The 26,755-nt window shown below is 53.5% G+C and overlaps 3 protein-coding genes and 1 long non-coding RNA gene across 8 annotated transcripts in view; 1 reads left to right on the top strand and 3 right to left on the bottom strand.

Moving 5' to 3' along the window:
• Window positions 1-349: 349 nt before the first annotated feature.
• Window positions 350-3,784, bottom strand: LOC115064806. Its single transcript, XR_003844628.1, has 4 exons — window positions 3,498-3,784; window positions 2,804-2,864; window positions 1,528-1,602; window positions 350-431 (listed from the first exon to the last, which is right to left on the bottom strand). It is a non-coding gene; the product is annotated as an uncharacterized LOC115064806 (long non-coding RNA).
• Window positions 3,785-3,935: 151 nt separating this feature from the next.
• Window positions 3,936-13,286, bottom strand: Fxyd7 (FXYD domain containing ion transport regulator 7). 2 transcript variants are annotated; one of them, XM_021217031.2, is made up of 6 exons: window positions 13,113-13,286; window positions 8,953-8,982; window positions 6,394-6,468; window positions 6,145-6,187; window positions 6,007-6,047; window positions 3,936-4,325 (listed from the first exon to the last, which is right to left on the bottom strand). In XM_021217031.2, the coding sequence occupies exons 1-6, from the start codon at window positions 13,141-13,143 to the stop codon at window positions 4,303-4,305; spliced, it is 243 nt and encodes an 80-aa protein (XP_021072690.1). In that variant the 5' UTR covers window positions 13,144-13,286; the 3' UTR covers window positions 3,936-4,302. The 2 variants fall into 2 exon arrangements, with proteins under 2 accessions (XP_021072690.1, XP_029397532.1); XM_029541672.1 differs by having other exon boundaries at window positions 3,941-4,325; window positions 6,154-6,187.
• A 149-nt stretch (window positions 13,287-13,435) lies between these two features.
• Fxyd1 (FXYD domain containing ion transport regulator 1) lies at window positions 13,436-17,430 on the bottom strand. Of its 4 annotated transcripts, none has more exons than XM_021217669.2 (8): window positions 17,315-17,430; window positions 16,043-16,107; window positions 15,644-15,676; window positions 15,151-15,225; window positions 14,774-14,810; window positions 13,882-13,931; window positions 13,688-13,742; window positions 13,436-13,573 (listed from the first exon to the last, which is right to left on the bottom strand). In XM_021217669.2, exons 1-7 carry the CDS (start codon window positions 17,317-17,319, stop codon window positions 13,720-13,722), a joined length of 288 nt encoding a protein of 95 aa, XP_021073328.1. In that variant the 5' UTR covers window positions 17,320-17,430; the 3' UTR covers window positions 13,436-13,573; window positions 13,688-13,719. The 4 variants fall into 4 exon arrangements, with proteins under 4 accessions (XP_021073328.1, XP_021073338.1, XP_021073330.1 ...); XM_021217679.2 differs by having other exon boundaries at window positions 16,043-16,171; window positions 17,315-17,429; XM_021217671.2 differs by lacking the exon at window positions 17,315-17,430 and adding an exon at window positions 16,501-16,591.
• Window positions 17,431-20,747: 3,317 nt separating this feature from the next.
• Window positions 20,748-26,755, top strand: part of Lgi4 (leucine rich repeat LGI family member 4) — an 11,694-nt gene continuing 5,686 nt past the window's right edge. The window contains exons 1-6 of the mRNA XM_021206392.2: window positions 20,748-21,607; window positions 21,920-21,991; window positions 22,513-22,584; window positions 24,625-24,696; window positions 24,806-24,877; window positions 25,080-25,249. Coding sequence (XP_021062051.1) covers window positions 21,438-21,607; window positions 21,920-21,991; window positions 22,513-22,584; window positions 24,625-24,696; window positions 24,806-24,877; window positions 25,080-25,249 — 628 coding nt within the window. The 5' untranslated portion in view covers window positions 20,748-21,437. The remainder of the gene's footprint in view (window positions 21,608-21,919; window positions 21,992-22,512; window positions 22,585-24,624; window positions 24,697-24,805; window positions 24,878-25,079; window positions 25,250-26,755) is intronic.

Here is a 26,755-nt window from a genome sequence, read left to right on the forward strand (position 1 = left end):
AAAAAAAAAAAAAAGATCTAAAGAGATCCAGACCTGAACAGAAGCTATGGTTGAGCAGGCACCGGAAGTGTTTATAAACATCTAGTGCTCAACTTTTAAAAAATGGGTCAATGAAAAAGAGATTTTGTTTTTAAGTCAATGGGATTGAGTGTTAGACACAGGCAGCACATTCTGCAATGCCAACACTCCAGAGGCTGAGGCAGAAAGATTGCCCTAAGTTTAAGGCTACCCTGGGCTACAAAATAGTAATGTCTGGACAAAATAAGTAAGGGATAGAGTGCAGCTGGGGTGTGCTGGACTGAGTGAGGACCAGCACTCATCAGGGGTAAGGATGTAAGTGTGGGCTCTGCCCTTCCCCTTCCACTCACCACCACCTTCACTGGTCCAGATGGGAGGGGTGGTCTGGACTCCTGGGCTGGTTTGATCTGGATCTGGGGTGAAAACAGGGTCAGAGTGAGAAGGGAGCAGCTGAGAATTTCCCCAGGTGAAGACTGGAGAGTTTCCATCCATAGCAACTCTATGTTTTTCTTAAATGCCTGTACGTGTGCAAGGTGGGCAGAGGCACTCAGTCTGCAGTGTCTTTCCTGAAAAGCCACCTGCCCTCCCTTCTTTGAGACAGGCTCTCTCATCTGCTTGGGATTCACCAAGTATGCTAAGCTGACAAGCCCTGGAGATCCACCCGCCTCCGTCTTCCCACCTTGGGGTTTACAACCACGTGCCCTTATGCCGGGCCTTATATAACAGCTCTGGGGATTGAACGGGGGTCTTCATGGTTGAACATGGTCCATGTTGAGGCCATGAGAGGAATTCAGGCTTCTTGATAAGGACTTAAGTAGCATGCCTGGATCTCCCTTGCCTTCACACCCATTAGCAGGACTCAGATGCCTTCCCTGGAGAAAGGTGTTTGACTCAGTTTCCCAAACCTCCCTGACCACAAACCACTATGGCCTGCTCTAATCAGGACTCCTGGGCCGGGCATGGCTGTCAGCCCAGCACTCGGTGGGTGGGTGGGTCCTGGTTGGAGACTCCTCCTCCTCTGACATCAATCAGGGCAACTGATGATAGAGCAAGATGGAGCTTTAGATTATCCGCAATGACTAGCTGACTGGATGAACCCCACACAGAACAACCGGAAGCAAGAGTTGGTACTAGGTTCCTCATAGTAGCTTTTATGCACCTAGATCAAGCCATTATTGAACCTTTATCCCTGATTTTTTTTCAGTTACACAAATGTAAATTTCCCTCTTTGGTCTAAGCATGGTGGCGGTGTTGCCCATGGTGAGACTTTCATCGATCGCTTTCCTTATCTTTTTTATTTTTTTTTCATTTTTTAAAGATTTACTTATTTTATGCATGTGAGTGAGTACACTGTAGCTGTCTTCAGACACACCAGAAGAGGGCATCAGATATCATTACAGATGGTTGAGAGCCACCATGTGGTTGCTGGGAATTGAACTCAGAACCTCTAGAAAAGTCAGTGCTCTTAACTGCTGAGCCATCTCTCCAGCCCTCGATCGCTTTTCTTACCTGGGACATTGTCACGAGTAGTTGCAGAAGTCTGGTCCACTGTAAAAATGGATGTGGGCTTTTTTGGTGTCTGCCCTGGGGAGATAAAGGCTGAGAGGTCAGGAAGGAGCCTCTCACCCCTTTCTGTTGTCTTCTGTTCCACCACGCCCGGCCCACTGGAGTCCCAGGGGAATCAGCTTTAACTGGGTCACTCTACAGTCCTGAGTGTGGTTTAAGTCTTCCTACTGCCGCAGGGCCTTTGCACACCCTTGCAGGACAGCCTCATTGAGAATGCAGGTGCTTGGAGTAAACCAGGGCCTTGGAGCACATTCCGCTCCGGACCACTTCCTCCTCGCTCCGCGACCTGAGCCACTCCTTCGACTCATCTGAAAAGCACAAGCTAGTAACGGAACGCTGTAGACAGACAGCTAAGGAGGGAACGGGCTTGCTCCTCATGCTTCATGGGCTAGACCCTGTCTTCCCCCACGGAGATGCCTAACAGCCTCTGCAACCAGAAGTCACCCGTGAACACCCATGCCAGGACAGACATGCCTGGACCTCCCTCGCCTTCACACCCATTAGCAGGACTCAGATGCCTTCCCTGGAAAAAGGCCGTGCCAGGACAGACAGACCCTGCAGGCTCAGAGCCCACAATTTTTACCTGGACCCACCTCTTTTTATTGATTTCACCTCAACCCAGTCTTCCTCTGACTGTCAGATTCATTGGGCTTATCACCATCTATGGAGGCTCCTCCCTCTTCTTGTGCCCCGCCCCCCTTGTGTGCTCTCTCCATCCACACAATGGGCATGGCGAGGCGCAGAACAGAACTAACTGCCCACCCACCAGGGCACTTTTACAAGTACTTTCCAGGCCAGAGTGAGGGTCTCCAAGACCCAGCTTGGACCCCTTTACCTGACTGTATTCTCAGAAAACCCATCAGTTCTGCTTTGCCTGGAGCCTGGGGTTTCCTGGCGGCCGAGTAGAAAACTGACACCAATCTCCCAGCCAAGTCAAACTCAGCAAGTTCTTCTCAGAGGTGAAAGGGAGGATGCTCAGCAGGACAGGCTCCAGCCAGACCCTCTGGAAACAGCCACCCCAGCTCAAAAGTGTTCAAAGAGGGTGCAACCCAGAGCCTGCCTCACCAATCCCACTTCCTGGTGCTCACTCACTCGGTGGGGGATGGCAAGGGAGTAGAGTGAGAAAATGGTACCTAGCATTTGAGCTTTACAATCACCCATCTAGCTGCCCCCTGAGGCTGGATCAGGGTGAGGGGTGGTGGTGGTAGTGATGTCTTACCTCTGCTGGGCAGAATCAGGGCGACAATAGTGAGGAGACACAGGCGACTGGACGGTGACATCTATGGGACAAGTGGAGGTAAAGGTAAGGCATAGCCTCTCCGCACCCTCCCACCCCCTCGCAGCCTCCTTGGAGCAGGCCTCTGGTCTCAAGGATCCTTTGGGGAGAGATGCTCCCCCCCTCCCCATCTCAAGCCACCATCCCCTTCTTTCAGGAACTGATCCCCAAAGAAAACCAGAAGCAGCAGGCGAGCCTGGCTTCCTAACACCCCTGAGGCAAAGATGCCGCTCCCTGCTCCTAAAGCTGGAACTGATCCTCCTGACCCATGGTTCCTGAGTGGAGGAAGCCAGTGGCCCGCGGTGTCTGCTCCCTCGAGGGCTGGAGCCCAGATCAGCGGGGCCAGGAGAGGAACAGGAAGGGTGACTAACGCGGGGCTGCTCTCAAAGGAAAAAGTGAGCTGGTGTCCGGCTGCCCTGCAGGCACCACCGCGCCCAGCACCCGCTCTGGGCAGATCATAGAGGGACCTGTCTGCCCGCAATGGAGGCGCTCTAGGGAGACCGAGGCAGAAGAGGTGCCCACAGAGGAAACAGAGTGAATATGAGGCAGAGAGGCATCGAGATCCCTCTCTCCTCATCCCAAGCAGCTTCCCACCTGCGTGTGTGGCCCTGAGCAATAGAGCAAAGGAGGGACTTACGTCCGAGCCGGAGATCTCCAGACTGAAGTGTCAGAGTACCGCGTGGGAGCTGCCTCAGGGTGGAGGGTGTGGCCACGGGCGCGGACGCAGGCAGGCGGGGACCAGAGCGTCCCAGTCATTTCCTCTCTCGTTTCCAGGCCCCACAGGCAGGGGTGGGAGCTGGGGAGGGGGAGGATGGTGGGGGACTGAGGGCGGTGGCCTCCACTCGAGGGTCTGAGGGACGCAGATGGGGACAAGGGTGCAGAGAAGGGAAGACCCTTGGGTGAGGTGTGGAAGGAAGGATGTAATGAGAGAGGAGGAGGCCCTGAAGGGAGGAGGAGGATGAGGAAGAGGAAGAGGAGGAGGAGGAGGAGGAGGAGGAGGAGGGGAAAAGGACAGTCACCTCAGCCTCCCACCCAGTCCTCTGGTGCCCACAGACGACAATACACAGACAGAACGGGGGGGAAAAAACGAATGCACATTTATTAAGCTCAAGATGTGAACCCTGAGGGGAAGCCGGGAAGGTCCTGGAGAAGGAGACCAGGAGATGCAGGAGGGAGGGACATTAGGATCCCAGGGGTCTGGGGATGGACTCCTGGATCCCAGGAGCTGGAGGCCTGAGTCTCTGGGTCTGGGGTACAAATAGGATCGTTGTTGCCAAGGCCTGGGGAGGGAGAGCGGGGTGCATTGGCTCCGGCCTTGGGATGGGTCTGGCGGCTCATTGGGGGCGCGCTCCCTGGCGCCAGGCTGGGTTCCCACCGCCTTCTCTGGGTCCTCGGGTTCCTGCACTCTGGCCAGGGACAGCAGTGGAAATCTGCAGAGGATCCTACACACCGCCACCTCCAGGAGCTAGGAACAGAAGAGAACTCAACTTACTGACCTAAGGAGGGAAAAAAATCAGAGTCCAAGGATGGCTTCCCACCGGCTCTTGGGGGATCCTTATGTCTTCCCCACTCCTGATGTCTGGTCACTGCAAGGAAATCGTCATAGCTACTGTCTGCCCCATCTTGAGCAATGGAGAAAGGGAATCCAGCTGTGGCGGACACCCAAGGCTGACCTGAGTGTTTTGAGAGGCTTAAAGTCTCCTTGGAAGAGCCCCCACCTCATGCTATACTCCAGGCTCCTTTTCTACGTACGCTCCAGACAACGTAGGCATCTAGCAGGCGCCCTCCAGGACAGGCTACCTTTGTTCTTCTGCCCAGCTAAGGCTGGACAAACGCCTCCTCCCACCCTGCTCTAGCACCGCAGAGAGATGCCCGTGATGTTCTTAAATCTCATTAAGAATATATGAAACATGATGTAGTCTTCTCATGAAGTCTCCCCCATTTATAATTCTTTGAGCACCACCCATTGTCATAAGTTTTTGTTTGCTTGTTTGTTTTTTTGGTTTTTTTCCCCGAGACAGGGTTACTCTGTGTAGCCTTGGCTGTCATGGAACTCTCTGTAGACCTGCCTGCCTCTGTCTCCTACTAGGACTAAAGGCGTGCCCAGCCCCCACCTGGCTGTCATAAGATTTTAATGGGAAGCCATCCCAATAGCTCACACCTGTAATCCCAGCACTTGGGAGGCTGAGGCAGGAGGATGACTCTGAGTGTAAGCTTGGCCTGGGCCACACAGTGAGTTCTTGCACAGCCAGAACTACAGTAAGACACTGTAAAAGGAAGAGAGTTTTTACTCCCCCAAAGTCCTTAGAAAGGAAACAACTCAAATTTAAACAAGTGCCCCATGGATGCCCCTTGCAACTTTCTTCCTTCCCACTCCATCTTATCAGCTTCCCGTCCCCATGCGCTGACCCTCCCTTCTGTCTTCTGCACCAGTCTCCTCCTCCCCTCCCTTCCAGCCAGAACCTTTTCTCCTGCTTGTTTTTGAGACCCAGTCCCCTGTGTAGCCCGGGCTGCTCTCAGCCACTCTCTATAGCTAGGACTGACCTCAGAGTCCTGATTCTCCTGTTCCCACCTCCAGTGCGCTGCGATCATGGGCAGGCGCTGTGTCCAGTTTAGGTATCTCTGAGGGCTGGACCTGGGGCCTCCAGCAGCATCCCCAGCAGCATCTCCCCCACCCCCTTTTAGGACAGGGTCTCACTCTGTAGCCCTGGCTGGCATGGGATTCACAGAGACCCACCCTTCCTCCATCCCCATCGCACTCCAACCCTCGTGTGGTGGGATTAGAGGTACGCACCTCCGTTCCTTGCCCACCTCACCCCCATCTTTAACTGTGTGTTCCATGCTTCTGGTTGTCTTTATTCAGCAGCCTGCGCTCTGCCCTCCCTCTCCCTTCTCCCCCCTGCCCTGCCCTTCCCTGGGGGGGTTTCTCAGGTGCTAGTCTCCTCCAACCTCTCAGACTTCCCCAGCCAAACCCTGCCAAGCTTGCATTTCTTTGGGACCTTCTTGAGATACTGCTGGAACTCTCCCTCTGTGACCCCAACCTCTGAGGGACCTAGATTCCAACCCCCAGACTGACCACCCCACCCCACCCCTGTAGCCCTCTAAGGATCCTGCTACTTCTAAGTGTCCCCCAGAACCATGCTCACCTGAGGAGGGCAGTTCCGACTTACAGGATTTGCATGTTGGGCTGTATAGGGAAAGAGGAGGAAGCTTAACAGGGTTCAGGGTATACTCCCTGAGCCCTATGTTAGGGGTCTCCATCCCAGGACCCCAGACTGCCCCACCTCTCAGACCTGGAGTCCGCCTTCCTGCACTTCACCTTCTTGCCTGTTAGGAGAGAGACAGCAGGGAGCAATGGGGTGGGACAGGAAGGGACAGAGCAGGGCAGGCAGTGGACCTTCAAGGGTAAGGATGGGGTGGGACCAGCAGGAAACCCTCAAAGATCAAAGATCAGGACCTTTACCAGAGGGGATAGGGTGGGGTGGGCAGGAGAGCCTCTAAGGTGGGGACCCACAGGTGGGGAGGGCACTTACTCAGGATGATGATGATCCCCAGCACGAACATGATAGTGGCCAGGGTCATCCCCACAGTCTGTACGGTGGCGTAGTCTAAGGGAGACAGGGGTAGCTCAGGACAGCGCAGCCCCAGCCAAGCCTGTGCCTCAGCAGAACAAGAGAGCTTGTCCCCTGAGCGGCCAAACTCCGCCTGGGCCAGAACCTCTACGCTTCTCCCCTTCCTCACGCCCTTCTGGGGTCTCACCTCTACACTAAGCTCTATTGGTTGCCTCTTCCCGAGCCTCATCTTGGTCCTGCCCTCTGTGAGCAAAGCCCGGACTGTCCCAGTGGACAGACCTCTTGCTGGTCCCGCTGCCCTGTTACCATTTCCCTCCCATGGCCATGAGAACTCCATTGCTTCCACTCAGAGCAGCCGTCCCTCTGAGGCCTCTCTATTGCCCTTACAGGATTCCAAGCAGAAATCAAGGGAAGTCAGGATTCAAACCTCAGAGTCATCTTACGACTGTCCCCCGGAGTTGTTTCTTCAGTTATTTCAGCACAGAGACCCATAGCCCTGGAGTCAATGCACTGAGTCCATACTCAATGGAGACATTGATTACTTGTTGTTATTGGGGCAGGCAGCAGGCTATCCTGACTAACACAGTCTATCTAGCACTGATGTGATAAACAAAAGTCCTTCAGTGAATGAATGACCTAGTCCTGATCCTACTCAGGCTTCAGGGACCCCTCTCTTCCCGCAGTCTTCTGCTTAGCCATCAAAGCCTCCCTATTCCTAGAGCATACCAACCATCCTGCCTCAGGACCTTTGCACCAGCCGCTTTCTCTACCCAAAGGGTCCATATACGTGACTTCCTCACTAGCCTGTGGGCCTAACTGAAGTGTCCCAATTAAAAGTCTCATGTTCCCAGCTCTCTCTAACCCATTAAGTTTCCTTCATAAGAATGTATTGCTTTGGGGAGCAGGGGGCGGGTATAGGGAACTTTTGGGATAGCATTTGAAATGTAAATAAAGAAAATAATAATAATTAAAAAAATGCAAAAAAATAAAAATAAAAAAGAATGTATTGCTTTGGATCAGAGAGATGGCTCAATGGTTAAGAGCACTGACTGCTCTTCCAAAGGTCCTGAGTTCAAATCCCAGAAACCACATGGTAGCTCACAACCATCTGTAATGACATCTGACACCCTCTACTGGTGTGTCTGAAGTCAGCGACAGTGTACTTAGATATAATAAATAAATCTTTAAAAAAAGACAAAAGAATGTATTGCTTTGAGACTGGGTCTCACTGCACAATGTGAACTGACCTCAAACTCACAATGCCCCTGCCTCAGGCTCCTGAATGCTAGGAGGAATGATTCTTGTCTCCAATACATGTGTGATGTGAGCTGCTGCCAGGGCAGGAAGTCTGGTCTAGAAACCTCCCCATGCTGTCTCCAGAGCCTGGTGCAGGACCTGGCACACAGCAGCCAGGCACTGCATGTATTTGCAGGGAGGAGACTTGGGGTACTTGGTGAGTGCACCCCGCATCTACCGCTTCAGCAGCTGGCTCCAAGGTAGTGATCAACCATTCATCAACACACAAAAATTGCTAACAAAAAACAAAACTACACGCACACGCACACACACAAATCCCCAAGTCATGGCAGGGTGAGGTGTGGCTGCTTCTGCTGGGGGACTCAGGGACAGCGTCTTAGTGAGCAATCAATATCTGATATAAGGCCAGAAAGGAAAGGAGTCTTAGCTCACTAAGAGAGCGGGGGGGGGGGGAAGGGGTCATGTTCCTGGCAGAAAGAACAGTTAAGCCCAAAGGCCCTGAGGTAGTAAGGACCTTGGCCTATGAGATGGATCTTACGCATAAGCAAAGATGGACGGGGTCGAGGGGCAGAAAGAAGAGGATTCAAGCTAGATCTCAGATCTGTCAGACCCAGGGCTTCAGTGTCTTGGGAACGGCAGAAAGACACCATTACTGTAACTCTCTCCATATTCCTCTGTGGTGGAAAACGATACTACATCTTAATTGCAGGAAGGCCTATAGAGGAAAAGTTGCTTGCCCTAGTCCACACAGCTAGGGTAGTCCACACAGCTAGGGAGTGGATAAATCAAGATCTGAACCCCAGGGTTGTTCTACAACTCTTTCCAAGTTGCTCTCTGATTACTTCCGGTGCATGAGCGCATAGTCCTCGTCATAATCCATGGACACGTCCAGGACTATTTGTTACTGAGGCAGGCAGCAGCCTAGCCTGACTATCACAGCCCATCGAGCGCTGATATAATGAATGCATTTGCCCTTCCCGGGTCTCTTGCTAGTCTCTAAAGAGGAAGTCTTGCAAACCCCAGTTAATCTCTACCCTGAACCCAAGGGGGTGGAAAACAACAGGCTTTATGAGGCTCACAGCCTTCGTCAGGGGCTGCAGCCGGTAGGAGACCAACCCCACTCTCCAGTCTGCCTCTGCCCTTCACAGACCTCTCCTCAGGGAACCATAGCTATAGCCACACAGCCGTGGTATGGTGGTCTCAGTAGAAGCCACCCCTCCATCCCAGCCCTAGGTTATCCCAGGTACAAGACCCAACACTCACCATAGAAAAAAGGATCTGTTTCTTCAGGAACTGTGGGGAAAAGACAGGGGAAGAGAACAGGGAGAAACGTTTCAGTGCTGGCTTTCTGAACATCTTTGAGGAGCAAGATGGACCAAGTGCTTCTTTATAGGACTTGGCACAGGAGATCCCTCGCTGCTGGACAGTACCGCCTCTCTGTAGAGCTCATAGGATGCTCATCAGGCCCATTAACTCCATCAGTCAGTGTAGTGCACAACCTACCCAGCTGTCCTGCTCCTAGACCCCAGGAGAGCTGGGACATGCCTTGGAGTCATTCTGTGAACCACATGCTCACGCACCCCATCACACACCTCCACACAACACACAAATACACACCACACACACACACACACACACGCACGCACGCACACACACGCACACATGCACACACGCGCACACACACATGCACACATGCACACACACGCGCACACACACGCACACATGCACACACATGCGCACACACATGCATGCACACACGAACACACGCGCACACACACGCGCACGCACACACACACGCACACACGCACACACACACGCACACATGCACACACACGTGCACACACACACACACACACACACGCACACACACGCACACACACGCACGCATACCATGCTGGTCCTATCATAGCCCAGTCTCACAAGAGGACTACCAGATAGATCAGATAGATGCATTGGCTTTCCATGAAGACTCCCTCAACCTTCCCAGTCATCCAAGGACCCCTGAGGTCATGAGGCTGCCACCTGCTCTCCTACCTGCTTTGATTGCCACCAAATGCAGTATGGGCAGCTATGCTGAAACATGTATTCCCTGTCACCTAAGACACTGGCAGTTTTCAGAGCTGGGATCAATCTTGCTTGCGGTAACTCTGTTTTCTTCTGTAAATGAATCTTCTCCATCACGTGAAACAGAAGACCCTTAGTGGATTCCCACTAACCTCAGAAAGTGTGTGTGTGTGTGTGTGTGTGTGTGCGCGCACACATGCACAAGTGCCTGTGTAACCTTTTCTCACCTTTCACCTTTGCTTTAAATCCCTTCCAGCAGCCCTTAAGAGCTGGTGGCAACATCTATACCCCAGCACTTGGAAGGAGGAGATAATATAGCGATATCAAGGACAGCCTGGGCTACAATGAGACCCTGCCAGGAAGAGGGGGAACTCAAAAAAATCCTTCCAGTATAAGATGCTCACTCTGGCCAGTCATGGGAGCACATGCTTTAAATCCCAGTATTAGGGAAGCATAAGAAGGTGGATCTCTGTGAGTTCGAGGCCAGCCTGGTCCACATAAGTGAGTTTTAGACCAGCCAGGGCTACACAGTGGTACCATGGATGTCCACCCTGTAGCTGTCAGCTTCCTCCTGCAGCTCGTATCACTTTCTGTCCTGTGACAGCAGAATTCTGCAGTTTGTGCCACAAGAGAGGGAGCTGGGTAATGGCTTTGTTGCCCCTCCCCCCTTCTGGGCTCTACTGGGGCTGGGTGGAACTATGTCTTTGGATCCAACCAATGAACTTTCAAGATTGTGAGTGCTTTAGTTATCTTTGGGGTGTGGAGGCCTCCTGCACGTTCATAAGTGAGCAATGACATTAGTGGCCTGCCTCCACTGGGGCTTTTGGTGATATTTGTTACCAGTGCTACCTGGAGCCTAAACTGACTGATACAGCCGGGTATGACACAAGACCAAAACTAGCTCTGGTTTGTATGGTGTGTCTTCCCAGGTCTCCTGGGTTAGTGGTGATGTCTCTTTAATATTTGCCAAATGAGTTGCTGTTTGGGGAATGTGATTTAGATTTGCTCTTTGAGAAAAGATCCTGTTATGGAATCCAGGCTGGTTTTAAATCATATTCCTCTTGCCTCTGCCTCCAGACTGCTGAAATTACAAGCATGGATGACCACACCTGCTTCTCGCCTCACTTTAGGGCAAGAGAGAGAGAAAAAATACGAATCTTTCCATTTATAGTGGTGATAAAAAAAAACAAAAAACCTCACTAGTATTTTTTTTAAGAAGTTGATCCCTTGGAGGAAAAGTCTTAGATAAACATCAGTAAAAGGAACATTTTAGTAGGGGCAAACCTCAGGAGCACACAGCTGGAACCCAGTGTTTGAGAGTCACCTGTGCTGCATCTTAGTGTCACCACCAGAGGGTGGGCAAATTGGTCTCTGCCATTCAGTCTGGTTCACAAGAAGTTTTCTGGAATGAATGAATGAGTGAATGAATTAATAATTAATTAATTAATTAATTAATGAGAGGGTCTCCTAGGCTGCAGGTATTTGCATCAAAGATGGAGGTGTTGGTTTCCCACACATTCCTTGTCCAGGTAAATGCCTGTCCCAGCATCTTCCTGGGCTCCTCCAAAGAGCCTCTGAGGATGCCCCTGACCACAGCAGTCCCAGTCTTTAGGGTGTGGCTGGGTAAAGGGTAGAGCCAAGAGGCAGGAAAAGCAATGTACACCACTCTTGGCTAGTTGCCAGGGAGAGATCAGGAAGGAGGTGGTTGCTATGGAAACCAGGGCATCTTTCGAGGTGGTGGGGTCCTGGTATTCCTGGCTGGGTGGGGTCCTGTGTGATGTTTTGGAACTGGGCAATCTTACCTCCCTCCCCTCTTTACGCCTGCAGACCTGGCTTCTGGCCAACCTGAGTGTTTTCGCTCTCCAAAATAGGGACCCAGGTATGGCCACATCCCCATTCTCTGGCAAGAGCTGCATCTCCCTTCTCTCCTTCAACAATTTATTAATTTGTTTCTGTAAGCTGCGGGAGAAGGATGCACCCGAGCTTTCCCTCCCCCGGGGTTTCCCAAGTCCCGTGGTCCCCTGTCAGGCTGTGACAGGGAGAAGGGGATTGGTGAGGCATCTGCCCTCCCACCTCTACCCGTCTGCTGCCATCGATCCTGCTAACCACCACCTCTGCGAAAAAGAAGCCCTGGGCTCCCGCCAGACCTGCTGGCTCAGCCCTGCCCCCTCTCTCTGGGGTGGCTCCCAGACTCTGCAGCCCCTCACCCCCCACCTTCCGCCCTGCCTGGGATTCTGCAGCTAGGGCTCCGCACAGCAGTCCCCCTCCCCCCACCCCGCCTGCTGGGAAAGAGGAAAGGTGCTATAAGAGTGGAATTAGGGTTTCCTCCATCATCAGGGACCCCACAGCACCCCCAGTCCTCTGTCCTGCCCCCAGGCCCTATTCAAGCGTCCCCCTAGCTTGTCTGCAGAGGACCACACACAGAGGGGGAAGATCAGGAAACCAGAGTCAGAGAGTGTTTAAGCCCGTGAACATGAACGCAAATCTGGGTTAATGGGTGTGAAGTGTAAACCCAGTGCGGCTGGATGCAGGGAGACAAGTGTGTCTTCGGGATGAAATCATAAGTGCATGTGGGCTGGGAGGGGGTCCCCAACATTCCATCCCCACCATGCAGGTTCACTGCAGTGCTGCAGCCCCACCCGTTCCCCCTCCCTCCATACTTGTCTATGTTCCTCTATCTCAGCCCTTCTTCCTTCCTCTGTCCGTCCATCTGATTGTCTGTCTGTCTCCTCCCAACTATGCGTCTCTGAAAGCCTGCTACCTGGGTTTTTGTGCCTCTGTCTCTCCTGTATCTCTTGGTCTCTGTCTCTTTCAGGCGTTCTTAGTCCATCTCTGGTCACACCATCACCACCACCACCATCACCCTCTTCTCTCTCCCTTTAACCGTTCCTCTGTCCCTTAGCATCTGCCTGTCAAGGAATTTAGTAAATATCCACACTATACTAGGCAAACATGAGATAATGAATCCCCCCCTTAGCTGGCCCATCTCGGAGTGCTGAAGTCTTCCAGAACCTCTTCTGGCTGCAGATTCGTCAGCTCCCACCTTTAAACCCCATCTCTTCCAGCGCTGTGCTGGACCAGGCACCCGGTTACCATGGCAACCTGTCCGCGCATCCTTTCTCTTGGGACTGTCACTCTCTAATCATAGGTCCCGCACAGGGAGGATATCTCCTGGAGGAGGGTGCTCAAGAAACCCCAAGGGATGTCAAAGAATGTGCTCATGGGCCTCCGCCCATGATAGGGGCTGATATCTCCCCTTCGTCTTCCTTTCCGTATGGGATTCTCCCCACATCCTGTCCCCTAAGCTCCTAGATTTCCCCCACCTCCTTCCTAGCACCCATTCCCCAGGCGACGCTCACCGTTTGTGGGGCTCTGGGTTGGGGTGGCCATGCTGAGCCTGAGCAGGGGGTTGCTGAATGCTGAGGCAGCGAAGGCGCGGCTGCAGCAGCTGGAAGCAGGACAGACTGATGTGGTGGGGTAAGGTGGGGGGGAGCCCTGGTAGAGTGGGGGCCTATAGCCAATGGGGGCCCGAAGAGCCCGCCCCCGTCCAAGCCATCCCCCCGCCCCCGCCCCCGCCTACTGCTGACGTCCCCGCCCCTTCCCCAAGGGTGGGGGCGCCCCCTGCCGGGGCCAAGGGGGCTCCTGAGTTTTCGCACAAGAGGCACTGAGATCAACCAAGCGCTATCAAGAAGGAAAACCGAGTTTTATTAGAGGTCTGAGCAGCAAGGGGTGTCCGAAAGGCAGGGCTGATGGAGGGGACACTGGGGGTGGTCACAGGCGAGCAACTGGGTGGGGAGAGGTGTCAGGTGTCAAGGGGGGTCTGCGGGGGGTGAAAAGAATAAGTGACAAGCTCTCGCCACGATCCCACCCTGGCACTGGGCCCCTTGCCTCCCTCCCCTCAAACCCCTCTCCTTCCTCCCTTCAACCGCAGGACCTGGCTGAGTTTCCTGGAGCCAGGTGGAGGTTCTACCGCCTGCGGGTTGACAGACCTAAGAGGGACGCAGAGAGTTCCGGGGTCAGGGGGAGTCTGCAACCAGGGCTAACTCTCCACCAAACCCATTCTGAGCCCAAGAAGAGGGGCTCTTGAAAACAGCTGCCCCACAAACCCCGCAGTATCCCCGAACTCACGGCGGATGGAGCTGCGGAAAGTTCCCTCCTCTTCGTCGGGTTCCCCAGTTCTGGAAAGGGACAGAGGAATTCGGATGGACCAGGAAAGGCAGCTGCTTCCAAGAAGCCCCCTATGCAGGCCTTATTTCCCGCCCCCCACCGTGGACTTGATATGAACGCGGTCCGTCAGAAACAAGAGCGCCCGGCTGCTGTTTCGGGGTGCGGCAGGAGGTGCTCCCAGCCTGTCACGGGTGAAGGCCTCCGGGATGTTGGGGAAGGTACTTGACTTTGTTGGGAGAGGGACGGTCACAGCGTCTTGGGAGACTTGGGACTTGGGTCCAGTGAGTGACCCTAAGACACCTTACCGCCCTGTGCCTCAGTTTGCTCATATGCAAAACGGGATTGATGATGGAGCGCACCTCATCCGGGTGGGGTAAGGAGTACATAATAGAGAAGGAATCGGGCACCTGGCGCGTAGTGCGCACTTAAGCATGCCAGAGGGTCGGCATGGAGGCATCTGTGATCATCTTAGCACGCAGAAGGCATGCCTACGTTTTCTGAGCTTTTAAGGTTTATTTCGAGAGGAATCCTGCGCGAGGACCGGGACTGGAGCTAAACTGGGCCGCCCTGTGAGGTGATCTCATTTCAGCGCGGCTGCTTCTGCCCAGCTTCGCCTCACCACGCTTGAGTTTCCATCTGCGGGGCTGGTGGGAGCCCAGCGCCCCCACTGGCTGGGCGCTAGGCCAGGCAGAGAGGGAGCTTGACCATCGCTCCGGCCCAGGAGCCTGGCTTAGGTTTTAACACATACTAAGCGCTTAATACATGTTCACTGCAGGATGGGTGCACTTGCTGCCTCGCCCCAACCGCCTCTCCACTGCGGGAGGAGCGAGGGAGGCCCAGAGGGACCACTCACCTCTGCTGTTGGTTGAATTTGCACCGACATCTCTTGCCTGTGGAGTGGGAGGGTATATAGGCTGAGCTTCCCTCTTGCTCCCGCATCCCTAGGTTCTCCTCCAAACTGGGGAGGCCACAAGGGGTGGGGTCTGGGGCGGGGCTGGAGAAGGGTAGGGTGTGGGGGCGTGGTCTGGGTGGGAGGTGAGGGGCGTGGTTTGAAGTGGGGGTGGGGTCTGTGTGGTGCGAGGTTGGAGTCAGGGTGGGACGTGAGAGAAGTGGTTGGAGACTGAGCCTGTGTTGGGCGTGAATAGCGCACAGGCTGCATGTGTTGCTGGGAGTGGGGCTTGGGGAGGGAAGGCTGGAGGCGGGATTGAGGAGACAGGTGCAGACACTCACTAAGGATGATAAGGATGCCCAAAATGAAGAGGATCCCAGCGATAGTGAGGCCGCCGATCCGCAGGGTGTGGTAATCTGTGGATAGCCCCGGAGGAGGGTGACCAGCGGGGAAGAGTATAGTATGCAGCGCAAGGAGGAGGAGAGAGAAGGAGAAAGGGCAGATGTGAGAGGGGAGGAGAGGACAGGGTAGAGGAAGGAGGCAGGGAGGAGGTGGTAGGAAGAGGGAAAGGATGGAGAGGAGGATGCCACTGAAAGTGGGGGCCGTAGGGGGTGGGGCACCTGATACTGATAAACCAGTCCAAATGAGATAGTGGGGGGGGTGTCAAACAAACAGGCAAGGGGGGGTCTAAGACAACTAGAGCAGGAGAGAGTGGAGGGTGTGGTGTGTGTGTATGAGAGAGACAGAGACGAGACAGTGACAGAGAGACAGAGAGAGGGAATGGTAACTAACACCCAGGCCCTCTCTCCAAACCCCACAGTAGCTTCCCCTCACCATAGGTGAATGGATCTGGTTCCTGCGGAGCTTCTAGAAAGAGAAATAAAGAACAGCGTTAGAGTAGCTCCTGGAGTCTGTAACAGGGAAAGGTATGAGGGGACCCTTCAGGGGCTCCACTGATCTTCTTGGACTGGGAGTTTAGGTGCTACTGAGCCACTGGCAGGCTGCCAGCCTGTTCTGCGTCCTGGAACCGGCAGCCTGATATCTTGCAGGTCGTTCATGTTTCCATCACCCAGGGAATCCACCTTCCATCCACTCCCGCAGTTGCCTAGGAGAGCCCTGATTTCCTGTTACATGGAGTCTAGTTTGGGGTCTCCCACTTGGTTTTCTTTGGGGGCTTTCCCCTACCTCTGCCACCCACATGGCTGAGATGCTGGGCACCTCCTTTGGACTCACCTGCACTGGCCATGGAGAAGAGACACACACAGAGAGCCAGGATGTGGCCGGGAGATGCCATTGCCCTAGGGAGTCAGCCAGGGTCAAGATATGTCCTCTGCCCTGCTCTCTTTCCTTCCTAAAGAGGACCTGAACCCATGGGGTTAAGTCAAGGACGGCCTAAGGACTTAAGTGTCAGCCATTCAAGTTGAATGGCTCCCTTGCTTCACCTGAAACCATGTCCCTAAAGCAACTCAGTAATGGGGACCAGGAGACCACAGCATACACAGCAGCAAGACAGATGGGGAGAGGCAGATTCCTCGCGGCTGGGGGGGCTCCCACAGGCTACCCCCATCCGTTAGCTGGTCCCAGAGTCTCAAAACCTACCCTTGTAAGGGAAGCAAGCTGCCTCTGGACATAGGTGGGAACAGTAGGCGACAGACAACAGAACATGCCCAGCCCCACCTGCCCCTACACACCTCAACCAGTGGTCTCTCTGCACCCAGGCCGTCCGGCTCTCCTGCCCTCGGCCGCCTGCCCGCTCTCTCCCTGACCCTGGGTATAAATATCTCCCACTTCACCCGGGAGGAATTTGCTGCACACGGGCCACCATGGCAACAGCTCCCCCCCCCTCCAACAACTCAGGGGGTCCTGTATAACACTGCTGGGGTGAGGCCCAGGCAGGAGCCACATCCCTGGAGGCCCCCCCCCATCTCCTTTCCTCGAAGCTGTGAGAAAAGGGGGAAACGTCCCTCTCTCTGTCCACCTCTGGTGACATCTTTCACAAGACTTTAGGCCAGTGAGTGACAGAAGGCGGCCCATGCCTGAGAGAAGTCAGATGCTGTTTCAGGGATACACATACGGGCACAGACACATTTATACACAGGTACACACACACACACACACACACACACACACACACACACACAGGTGTAGCTGGAACGGGAGCCAACAACACCCTCTCCCCAAACTGTTGGTTAGAGAGCGCAGGGTGTGGACATGAGCACATTCTCCTGCTCTGGGCCTTCTGTGCCCCCAAACAGCAGCAGAAACAGACCTATACAAATGAGTATCTGAGCCTCACCCCCTGCCAGGGGTCTCACAGTGGCCGCTGAAAAAGGGAGGAGTCACTAACTCCCCCCGCCCCTGTGCAACCCCTATCCCCACACTCTCTCCTCCCTCTTGGGTCAGGCCTGCCTGAGAAGCCACAGGCTGGCCACTCTTGTTCCCAAAATAGGCCTCCCAGCTAAGGGAGCTGAGGGGCCCGGAGGGAGGGCTGGGGGGGACGCTCACCCCATTCACGCTGTCTCCTGATGACAGAAGACCCCCAAATGTCCAGCTGTGCACCCTGGGAGCTAAGCACTTTGGACCCCCTGGCCCAGAACTGGATGCGCCACCCCCGCAGGCTCCCCTCCTGGCCACACCCCACTCTTGCCCTCCCCAACTAGCAACTGAAACTGGAGCCCAGGCTGGAGGGGGGCCAGGGGGCGGCCCCCAGCCCAGACCGCCCTGGCCCGCCAGCTAGGTTAACTCTCTCAGCACAGTCCCAGGAGCAGCATGTGTCTGCGTGTGGACTGGACTATGAGAGGACACACACACGGACACACACACACACACACACACACACACACAGAGAGAGAGAGAAAGAGAGAGAGAGAGAGAGAGAGAGAGAGAGAGAGAGAGAGAGAGAGCTTGTAGACCAGGGTCAGAGCATGTTTTCTGCTAGGTTTCCTGGGAATCAGCCCAGCTGGGGCCTAAGGTCACACAGCCTAAGAGCTTGTGAGGCCGCTGACCTCTGACCCAGTGTTCTGCCAGCCTTTGATAACGAGTTTTTGTTTGGTTGGTTTTTTGTTTTTTAATTTTAAATGTGTGGTGCTTTAATTTTGCATGTGTGTTGTGCTGACTCAAATTCACCAGGAGTAACACACACACACACACACACACACACACACACACACACACACTGGCTATCTGTGCAGTGATATAGTTAGGCTATAACAAGACTCAGGAACCAGAAGCAGGATTTAGAGTTCAAGGTCAGCCTGACCTGCAGAGTGAGTTTGAGGCCAGCCTGAGCTACATAGAGAGATATACAACCCTTCTTTTTTTTTTAAAAAAAAAAAAAAAAAAAAGAAAAAAAGAAAAAAATTACATTGCCGTGCCTCTGTCTGCTCTGACACACAGTTAGATACTATCACACACAGGCCACAGGAACACCTCCAACGACAGACTCACCCAGTCCTCCCATCCCCACACCACAGGAGGTGAGGGCTGTGAGCTTGAACACACAGCTGAGCACATAGAAACACAAGCACATCAACAAATCGACCCTGGCGGCCCCTCTTCCACGTGGCTCTCTGCAGTGCACACACTGTATGCACACCCCGTGCACGGGTCACCAGTAAACTGGCACATCGTAAATAGCTGTCTATACTGTCACAGACAGAGGGCCATACTCTCTAAGGCCCCAGACTTGCATTTCATCTTGAAATCCCCATGCCCTTAGCTCAGGTAGCCATGGCAACACCATGGGAAACCCTTCTGCTGTTCTCCCAAGCCAGCCGGCTTCACGGGCTTTAGAGACAGAGAAACCAGGGGCCAAGCATGGATTCAAGGTTCTTGTTATGTGACCTTGGACTGATCTTGATACCTCACTGTCCTCCCTTCTTCTGTCCTGGACTACAAAATGGAGAAGCTGCTAATGCCATATCTGTAACTCCTGGCCAGGCTCAGAGGCCCATGAACTTGACATTTTCTTGTCATCTCCATTTTAGAGATTGGTAAACTGAGGTCTGGGTATCCAGAAGTGATTTTACTTAAGTCATCTTGCTGGTTAACCAAATGTCCCCAGCCTCAAGCAAGCAAACAGCAGCCCAGACACTGCTCTACAGACACTGTCACTGTCAGAGATCCCTGTGTCCCCTCAGTCTTCCTGTGTCCCAGTATCCCTGGTTAAAGATAACCCTGGAGTTTACATAGAGCCAGGGAGGGGAGACTGGCAGTTAGCTAATTCCAGACCAGTCCAGCCAGAGTGACTCTGAAGAGCTTACTGCCCCAGGGTGTGACAGCACAATGCTTTATCGCTGTGCAACGCTAGGCTGGCTGATGACTTAGCCTCTCTGTGCCTCAGTTGCTCCTTCTGTAAAATGGAAAGAATAGCAGTATTCTGGTGTGATTATCTAGAACAATCCGTGCGAAGCAGCGAGAACCCCGGTTGGTGCACAGTAAACGTCTGTTTGTATTTACAAAGTTACAGGTTTTCACCTCCTCTTTCGCGTGGCAAACTGGAGTGAGGTGCTGCTGGGATGGGTCAAGCCTGTCGCTGGTCCCTTTGTGGCCCTAGCAGAAAGCTCTCTAATTGTTCTCTCCTGTTTGTTTGGACACGGGCTGTTATTCTGCGCCCCGTTGCTGGCCTCAAACTCACTATGTAGCTGAGTCTGTCTGTCTCTGGCTTTTGACCTTCCTGCCTCATCTGCTGAAGGCTGGGACTACAGCTGCCACCCCTCAATCTGTGTCCCTGTGTGGGGCTGGAGATACGGCTCGGTTTGCAGAGTGTTTACTTAGCACCCCTGGAGTCCTGAGCTTGGTCCTCCGCACCACATAACCTGGCAGTGATATCACAGAGGAAGAGGCAGGAGGGTCAGGAGATCAAGGTCATCCCCGACTATGTACCAAGTTCAAGGCCAGCCTGAGTTACATGAAACCCCGTCTAAAAGAAAAGTTGGCCCCAAACCTGACTGAACCTCAAAGCTATTTTGTTCACTCACTGCGTCCTCTCTTCAGTCTGGGGATGAATAGTATGAATTATCCCACTGACAAATGGGGAAATGGAGGACCAGAGAGACTGAGTAACTCGACTGAGGCAACACAGGACGGGGTGGGACCCCAGATCCGACAGCACCTCAATGGCAAGAGGCTACCTGTTCCTCAGGCTTCCAACTCCAGGCAATGAACAAGTTGTTGCTCCTACTGAGCAAGAACTGACTGGCCCTAAGAAGCCGATCCTTAAGTGTCTCGTGCTTTAGTGTCTTAGGAGCAGGGATTGTAAATCAAGGATGGCAATACCCCACCTCACAAGGTTGTTGTGACGTCAGTGGGCTAACACACGGAAAACCTGGCATACAGTCAAATGTGGTGGCATTTGTCATCCAGCACTTTTGAGGCTGAGCCAGGAGAACCTTGAGCTTGAGGGCTGCTTGGGCTACAGAATGAGTCATAGGCCAATCTCAAAAGCAAACAAGCAAGAAAAACAACAACAAACAAACAAACAAAAACAAGGGGCATGGGAAGGACCAGGATGTTAGGTGGGTTGTGTGTGAGTTACAAATTTTTCTCATTGTCTTAATTTCTAAAAGGATGAAAACTCCTAGTTAGTTATCCACAAATCCTTGAATTCCAACCTCCAAGGAGAGGACACAGAACAATATGGAGGGGCCCTGAGCCAGCTTCCTGAGGCTGTTAGTCATGAGAACGACAGTGAAGCTTTAGGACAAAGCTCGATAGATTTGATGTGGAAGAGAGAGGTGGCATTAGTGTTTGTATCCAGTCTTGGATTTTATAGAGTTAATTACAGGGATCTTCTGGAGGAGGTCTGGCTTTGGGGCAGGGCAGCTGTCCTACCGATGGTGACCACCAGGGGGAGCAGCTGGCCTGGTACTGGCCTGGTGGTGCTTTGGTGAGTGGGTGGACCACACCCTCCAGAGAAGGGGCTGGCCAGGAACAGCTGGGCTATCCCCCATCCCCCTGTGGCTTCTCCTCCTAGCCCTCCCATCTGCAGTCTGCAAAGCCATCTGGCCTCCACCCTGGGGACATCCTTCCCACTTTCCCCAACTGGGGTTGAGTGGGGACGCTGATGAGGGGGTTGGTTGGGAGTGCTTAGGGTGGCAGCCTTGGCAGCCCCGCCCCCTCAAAGGCCATTCAGTTCTTTTCCTGGGCCTTTTCTTCTGATGGCCTCTGACCTCCTCCTTCCTACCCTTCTGCTAGGCACATCCCAGGACACAGCAAGTGAGATCGGCGTGGGAGGACACCCAGAAAGTACTGGGAACTTAAAACAGGACAGGGAGGTGAGAGTTAGGACAGTCAGACAGACCGTCACACACACACACACACACACACACACACACACACACACACACACACACCACAGACCTGAAGGTCAAACCAGAGAGACAAAGACAGAAAGGCAGAGATCACAGAGGGTGGGAAACAGAATAATAGAAAGATAGGGAGAAAAAGATATTGGTAGAAAATCCCACACTCCAGATACAGGAAGAGAGGCACAGGCTGGAGGAGGGAACAAGGCCAGCCAGCCACAGGACAGCCTGCTCAGTAGCAGGATGGAGGGGCATCCCACGGAGATGTAGTGGTTCAGGTCTGGCAGGGTGGGGACAGAGGGAGCCTGGGCTGGGGCAGGGGCATGGGAGGGGCGGGCATCTTGTTGTTCCTGTTGGCCTGGGCTGGGGCAGGAATGGCCTGGAGTCCCCCCAAGGGAAAGTGCCCGCCACGCTGCTCCTGCTCCAAGGAGAACACCCTGTGTGAGGGCTCCCCCGAGCTGCCTGACAGCTTCTCCACCACGCTCCTGTCACTGTGAGTGCCAGGCCCTGTGTGGGCCGAAAGGGAGGGAGGAGACCGGAGACTCCAGGACTTGGGGTGGGGTGCCGAGGTCTCTCAGAATCTTGGACACCAAAGAATTCCAGGCTGTCTGAAAGATTTGGAAAGGTGAAGGTGGGGGGGTGGTGTGGCAGCACTTATCCGGGGGCTGGATGCCGCCAGGGACCTTGGCCACGTGTGGGGAAAAATAGGAGACACCCCAGGCCAACATGGCAGGCCAAGGCCTCTGATTTGAGAGAGGAGAATTGGAATGCTTTTCTGCTCACTAATCTCTGCCCTTGTCCCCAGCTCTCTTGTCAGGATGGGGGTCTCCCGGCTGAAGGCTGGCAGCTTCTTAAAGATGCCATCGTTGCACCTGCTGTGAGTGTGGCCTGGCTGGGCTCACAACACACTGCTTAAGAGAATAGGTTTTCTTGCCTAGGGATAGGAGGCTGTGTGCATGCATGCACTTGTGTGTGTGTGTGTGTGTGTGTGTGTGTGTGTGTGTGCGTGTGTGTGTATACGTGCGTGCATGTGTATGGTGTGTGCACATGTGTGTGCATGTATTTTGGGGTGTGTTGTGTTCATGCATATGTGTGCACATGTGTGTATGCGTGCGCACATGTGTGTGGTCTGTGTGCATATATGTGGGGGGGTGTGTGCACATGTGCATATGTACATGTATTTGCATGTATGTGAGATGTGTGTGTGCTCATGTATGTGTGTGTGTTCCCACACATATATGCATGGGGCTTTTCAGACACCTGTGAGGATGTGTGCGCATCATGCATGTCTGTTCAGATAGCCCCACACTTGCATGTGTGCCTTTGGGTTGGATGGGACTAAGGGTCCAGTCAGATACAGGTCTGCAACTCTGACGACACTGCCCTGCCCTCCCCCAGCCTCTTCACATCCAATACCTTCTCTGTAATTGAGGGTGACGCCTTCATCGGCCTGTCCTACTTGCAGTACCTGTGAGTATAGCCAGAGGTTGGGAAGGGGGGGCTTGGAGGTGTGGGAAAGCCTCTCTGTGACTCCAGAGGAATGGGAAGGAGGGGGGTGGTTTGCAGATGGAGGCATCTGGACAATGGCAGACTCCTAGGAGGAAATCTGCAGTGTGGGCAGCTCTGGTCAGAAGTAAATCTCACCTCTGTGTATTTCAAGAGTTGCAAAGAAAGCTAGGCCTGGTGCCTCAGGCCTGCAATCCCAGCTTTTTCAGGAGGTCGAGGCAGGAGGATGACTAATTCAAGGCCTGCTTGGGCTCTGTCTCATAAAGAATAAGAAATAAAATAAACTAAAAGACTAGAAGTGTATCTCAGGAGAAGGTGCTTGCCTAGCATGTGTGAGACCCCAGGTTTCAGTTCTAGCCCTGAAAACCAAGAATCAACAAAGGACCTAGAGACCCAGACTCCACTGTCCTGATGCAGGGGCACTCCTGGAAAGCAGTGTGCAGGGAGGGCAACAGCAGGAAACATGTCAAATTACTGGGACACCACTTATGCATTGACTATGTGACAGTGGGGGATGTTGAGGCTGGACCAGATGGCAGAGGGGGTGACTGTGGGACAAGGTTGAGGTCCTGCTGGTAGCCTGGTGTCACTGGTGTGGATGATGGTCTGTAGGGGCATCCCTGGTAACTGATGGAGGAGAAATGGTGGTTATATTGCTACTGATGAACTGGGAGGGACATCGAACAAATTGGCTGCCACAATAGTGTTGGTGTTATTAGAAATATCTACAAGGTGTACAGGGCTGGTGCTTGTGCATATTATAAGTGTAGAAATATGTGTTATGGTATGGTATGTGGTGATGTTGGTTGTGGCTATGGATGGGTTGTTTTCTAGGTTTGTGGTTTTGGGGCCCTTTTTTTATTTGTTTGTGATGTTTGTTTTGTGGAGCTGGGAATGGAAACTGGGCAAGCTGGGAATGTAGCTCCATATCCCTCTCTGGGGCATTCTAGGCAGGGACTCTACCACTGAGCCATCCCCCCAAGTCCCTCACTGGGTATTCTAGGCAGGTGCTCTACCACTGAGCCACACCCTCAGCCCCTCACTGGGGATTCTAGGCAGGTGCTCTACCACTGAGCCACACCCTCAGCCCCTCACTGGGGATTCTAGGCAGGGGCTCTACCACTGAGCCACACCCCAGCCCCTCACTCACTGGGAGATTCTAGGTAAGCACTCTATCTCTGAGGCATACCTCAGCCCAGGTGGCATGCTTTTTAAAAATATTTTTAAATTGCATTTATTTTGGGGGGTAGAGTCACAGTGCATGTGCCGTGGCCCAAGTATAGAAGTCAGAGGACAATCAGCAGCAGTATATTCTCTCCTTCTACTACGTGGATGCCAGGAATCAAACCTGGGGCAAACTAACCCTTCTTGCTGAGCTGTGCCTCAACCCTGCTGTTAGCGTTGATGCTGCTGCTGCTGCTGGCTCTGGGTTTACCAAGGACCACGAAACTCCTGCTGCTGCTGCTGGTATCCATGAAAACCGTGGCTGTACCAGTGGTAGTGGTGATGCTGTGAATGTTGTTGGTGATGGCAATGCTGCCGGTGCCCGCTGAGGTTTGTAACAATGGCGGCAGTGTTGGTGCCATGGCAGTCGTCTTGGTTCTGGTCATGAAGGTGCGATACTGGGGACACTGCCAGTGTTGTCGGTGTGGGGGGTGGGTGGTAGTGTGTGTTGATGGAGCGAGATGACAGCGTGGTGCTGGGGTTAATGGCATTAGTGGTACTAAGCTTAGCAATGATGAGAGGCACACATGCAGGGGAAGCCTGCAGTAGCGTTGACCATATCTGGTGCCACTGGTGTCGGGTGGTGGTGGTGGTGGTGATGGCGGCCGTGTCTATGACCAGAGGGCCAAGACCTTTGGCTACTGTGACAGTGGCCTTGGTGAAGGGTGGTTCCTTGTGGTCACACAGGGTGGGAGAGGGCAAATCAGCCTTGCAGTGGCTTCCTAGGGCCAGTTTGTCCAGCACTGTGGGCCTCCCCCTCACCCTGCCCTCTCTCCACAGCTTCATTGAGGACAACAAGATCGGCTCCATCTCCAAGAACGCCCTGAGGGGACTTCGCTCACTTACCCACCTGTGTGTATCTCCACAGTCCAACCCTCCGCCATGGGCAGCCCCACCCACTCGAAAGGCCATAGCATCTCCCACCCCTGGCTGACACTCTTTCTTCTTCCCGCTCCATCAGAAGCCTGGCCAACAACCACCTGGAGGCTCTACCCAGATTCCTGTTCCGAGGCTTGGAGACTCTGACTCATGTGTGAGTTCGGTCTCAGAGGGATGGGAGGGTGAGGCTTGGGAATGCTTTAGGGGGGGAGATCTGGGCTTTCTTGGGTAGCTCTTGCTACTATACTTCTTTTATACTTTACTGTCATCCGAGGTGCCATCCTCGACCCTCAGATGACTCGGCCTCTAAACCACAGAAACCGGGTCACAGCTTCCCTCCTGGATTCTCACCCCAGGGACCTCCGTGGTAACCCGTTCCAGTGCGACTGCAGGGTACTTTGGTTGCTACAGTGGATGCCTACGGTGAATGCCAGTGTGGGCACGGGGGCCTGTGCGGGTCCCCCTACCTTCGCTCAAATACAACTGAATCACCTTGACCCTAAGAAGTTCAAGTGTAGAGCCACAGGTGAAGGCTTCCTGCCCCTCCCCAACTCCCAGGGGTGGGAGGGACAACAGGCCCCCAAGTAGAAGATGATGGAGAAGGTAGCCACAAGGCTGAGGAGGTAACCTCCTTGCCTCAGTTTCCTCGTTTGTAAAGCAATAATCCTAGATCTCTGGGAGGGGTCAACACTGGGCAGGACTTTTTCTCTTTTTGACAGGCTTTCAATTCGCAGACAAGGTTGGCATTGAACTTCTGATCCTCCTGCCTCTGTCACCTTCTGTGTGCTGGAGTTGCAAGCATGAAAGACCACACTTGGTCTTGCACAGCTTTTGAAGTCGGTCCTGGGACACGAGGCTATTTTTATTGTTGTTGTTGTTGTTATTTCTGTTATATGTATTGTGTATGTCTGTGTATGGGTGTGTGCATTCAAGTACGGCTGCCCTTAAAGGCCAGAGGTGTTGGATCTCTTGGAATTGGAGTTATAGACAGCTGCAAACTGTTCTGACTGGGTCCTGACTGGAACCGCCAGAGCCATCTCTCTAGCCCTTACTGGCTGCTACTTTTGTTTTGTTTTCAGAGACAGTGTTTCACTATGTAGCCCAAGCTGGCCTCATCACTCGCAGCAGTCCTCTGGTCTCAGCCTCCCCAGTGCCTGGGTGGGATGGGGGTGATAGTTGGGGTTGAGGGTTGGGGGTTGGTAGGCATGCGCCATCACACAACCTTAGAAGAAGCTGTAAGCATCCACTTTTGGGCATCCCTCTTTTGCACCCATTCAGTGCCGGGAGCTGTAGGTGCCTCCCCTCCCTCTTCCCTGAGACTTGCCTTCTTTTTGCCTTTCCACGAATATATAGAATATATTGTGACACTTCTCTGAGTGTTGGGTCCTGCGGGAGGATCACAGTAACTTGGATGCCCCTGGGTCTTGCCCTCCCTGAGGCTACTGTTGAGGAAAACTCAGGGAACCCAAACAGTCCAGAAATGATCTCTCCAGAATGGACAGGCGCAGGCAGGGGGTGGGGACAGGGTTAGGATATGCAGGCAGTGGGTGGTATGGGAGTTAGAAGCACAGACGAAGCATTGGGTCAGAACTGGAGAAGGCATAGCATTGGAGGAAGCCCAGAGCTGGGACTAGGGAATCAAGGAAGGGCTTAAACATCAGGTGACACTTTTTAAAAAATTGTATGTGTTGAGGGGCTGCATATGCACTATGGCACATGTTCAGAGGACAGACATGTGAGAGCCGGTTCTCCTCCCATCTTATGGGTTCTGGGACTGAACTCGACTCCATCAGGCTTGGTGGCAAGTACCCTTATCCACTGAGCCATCTCAGCAGCCCGGGAAGGGGCATGACTTAAAAGAAAATTTAAGAAGATTCTGCAGAGCATGGTGGGTCATGCTTATAATCCCAGCACTAGAAGGGCTGAGGCTGGAGGATTGTGAACTTGAGGCCAGCTTGAGCTATACTACATAGTTCCATCTCAGGAGGGGGGGTGGGAGTGGAGGGAGGGAGGGAGAGGGAGAGGGAGAGGG

This window comes from Mus pahari, chromosome 1 (assembly GCF_900095145.1).
Source record: "Mus pahari chromosome 1, PAHARI_EIJ_v1.1, whole genome shotgun sequence".
Classification (NCBI taxonomy): Eukaryota; Metazoa; Chordata; class Mammalia; order Rodentia; family Muridae; genus Mus; species Mus pahari.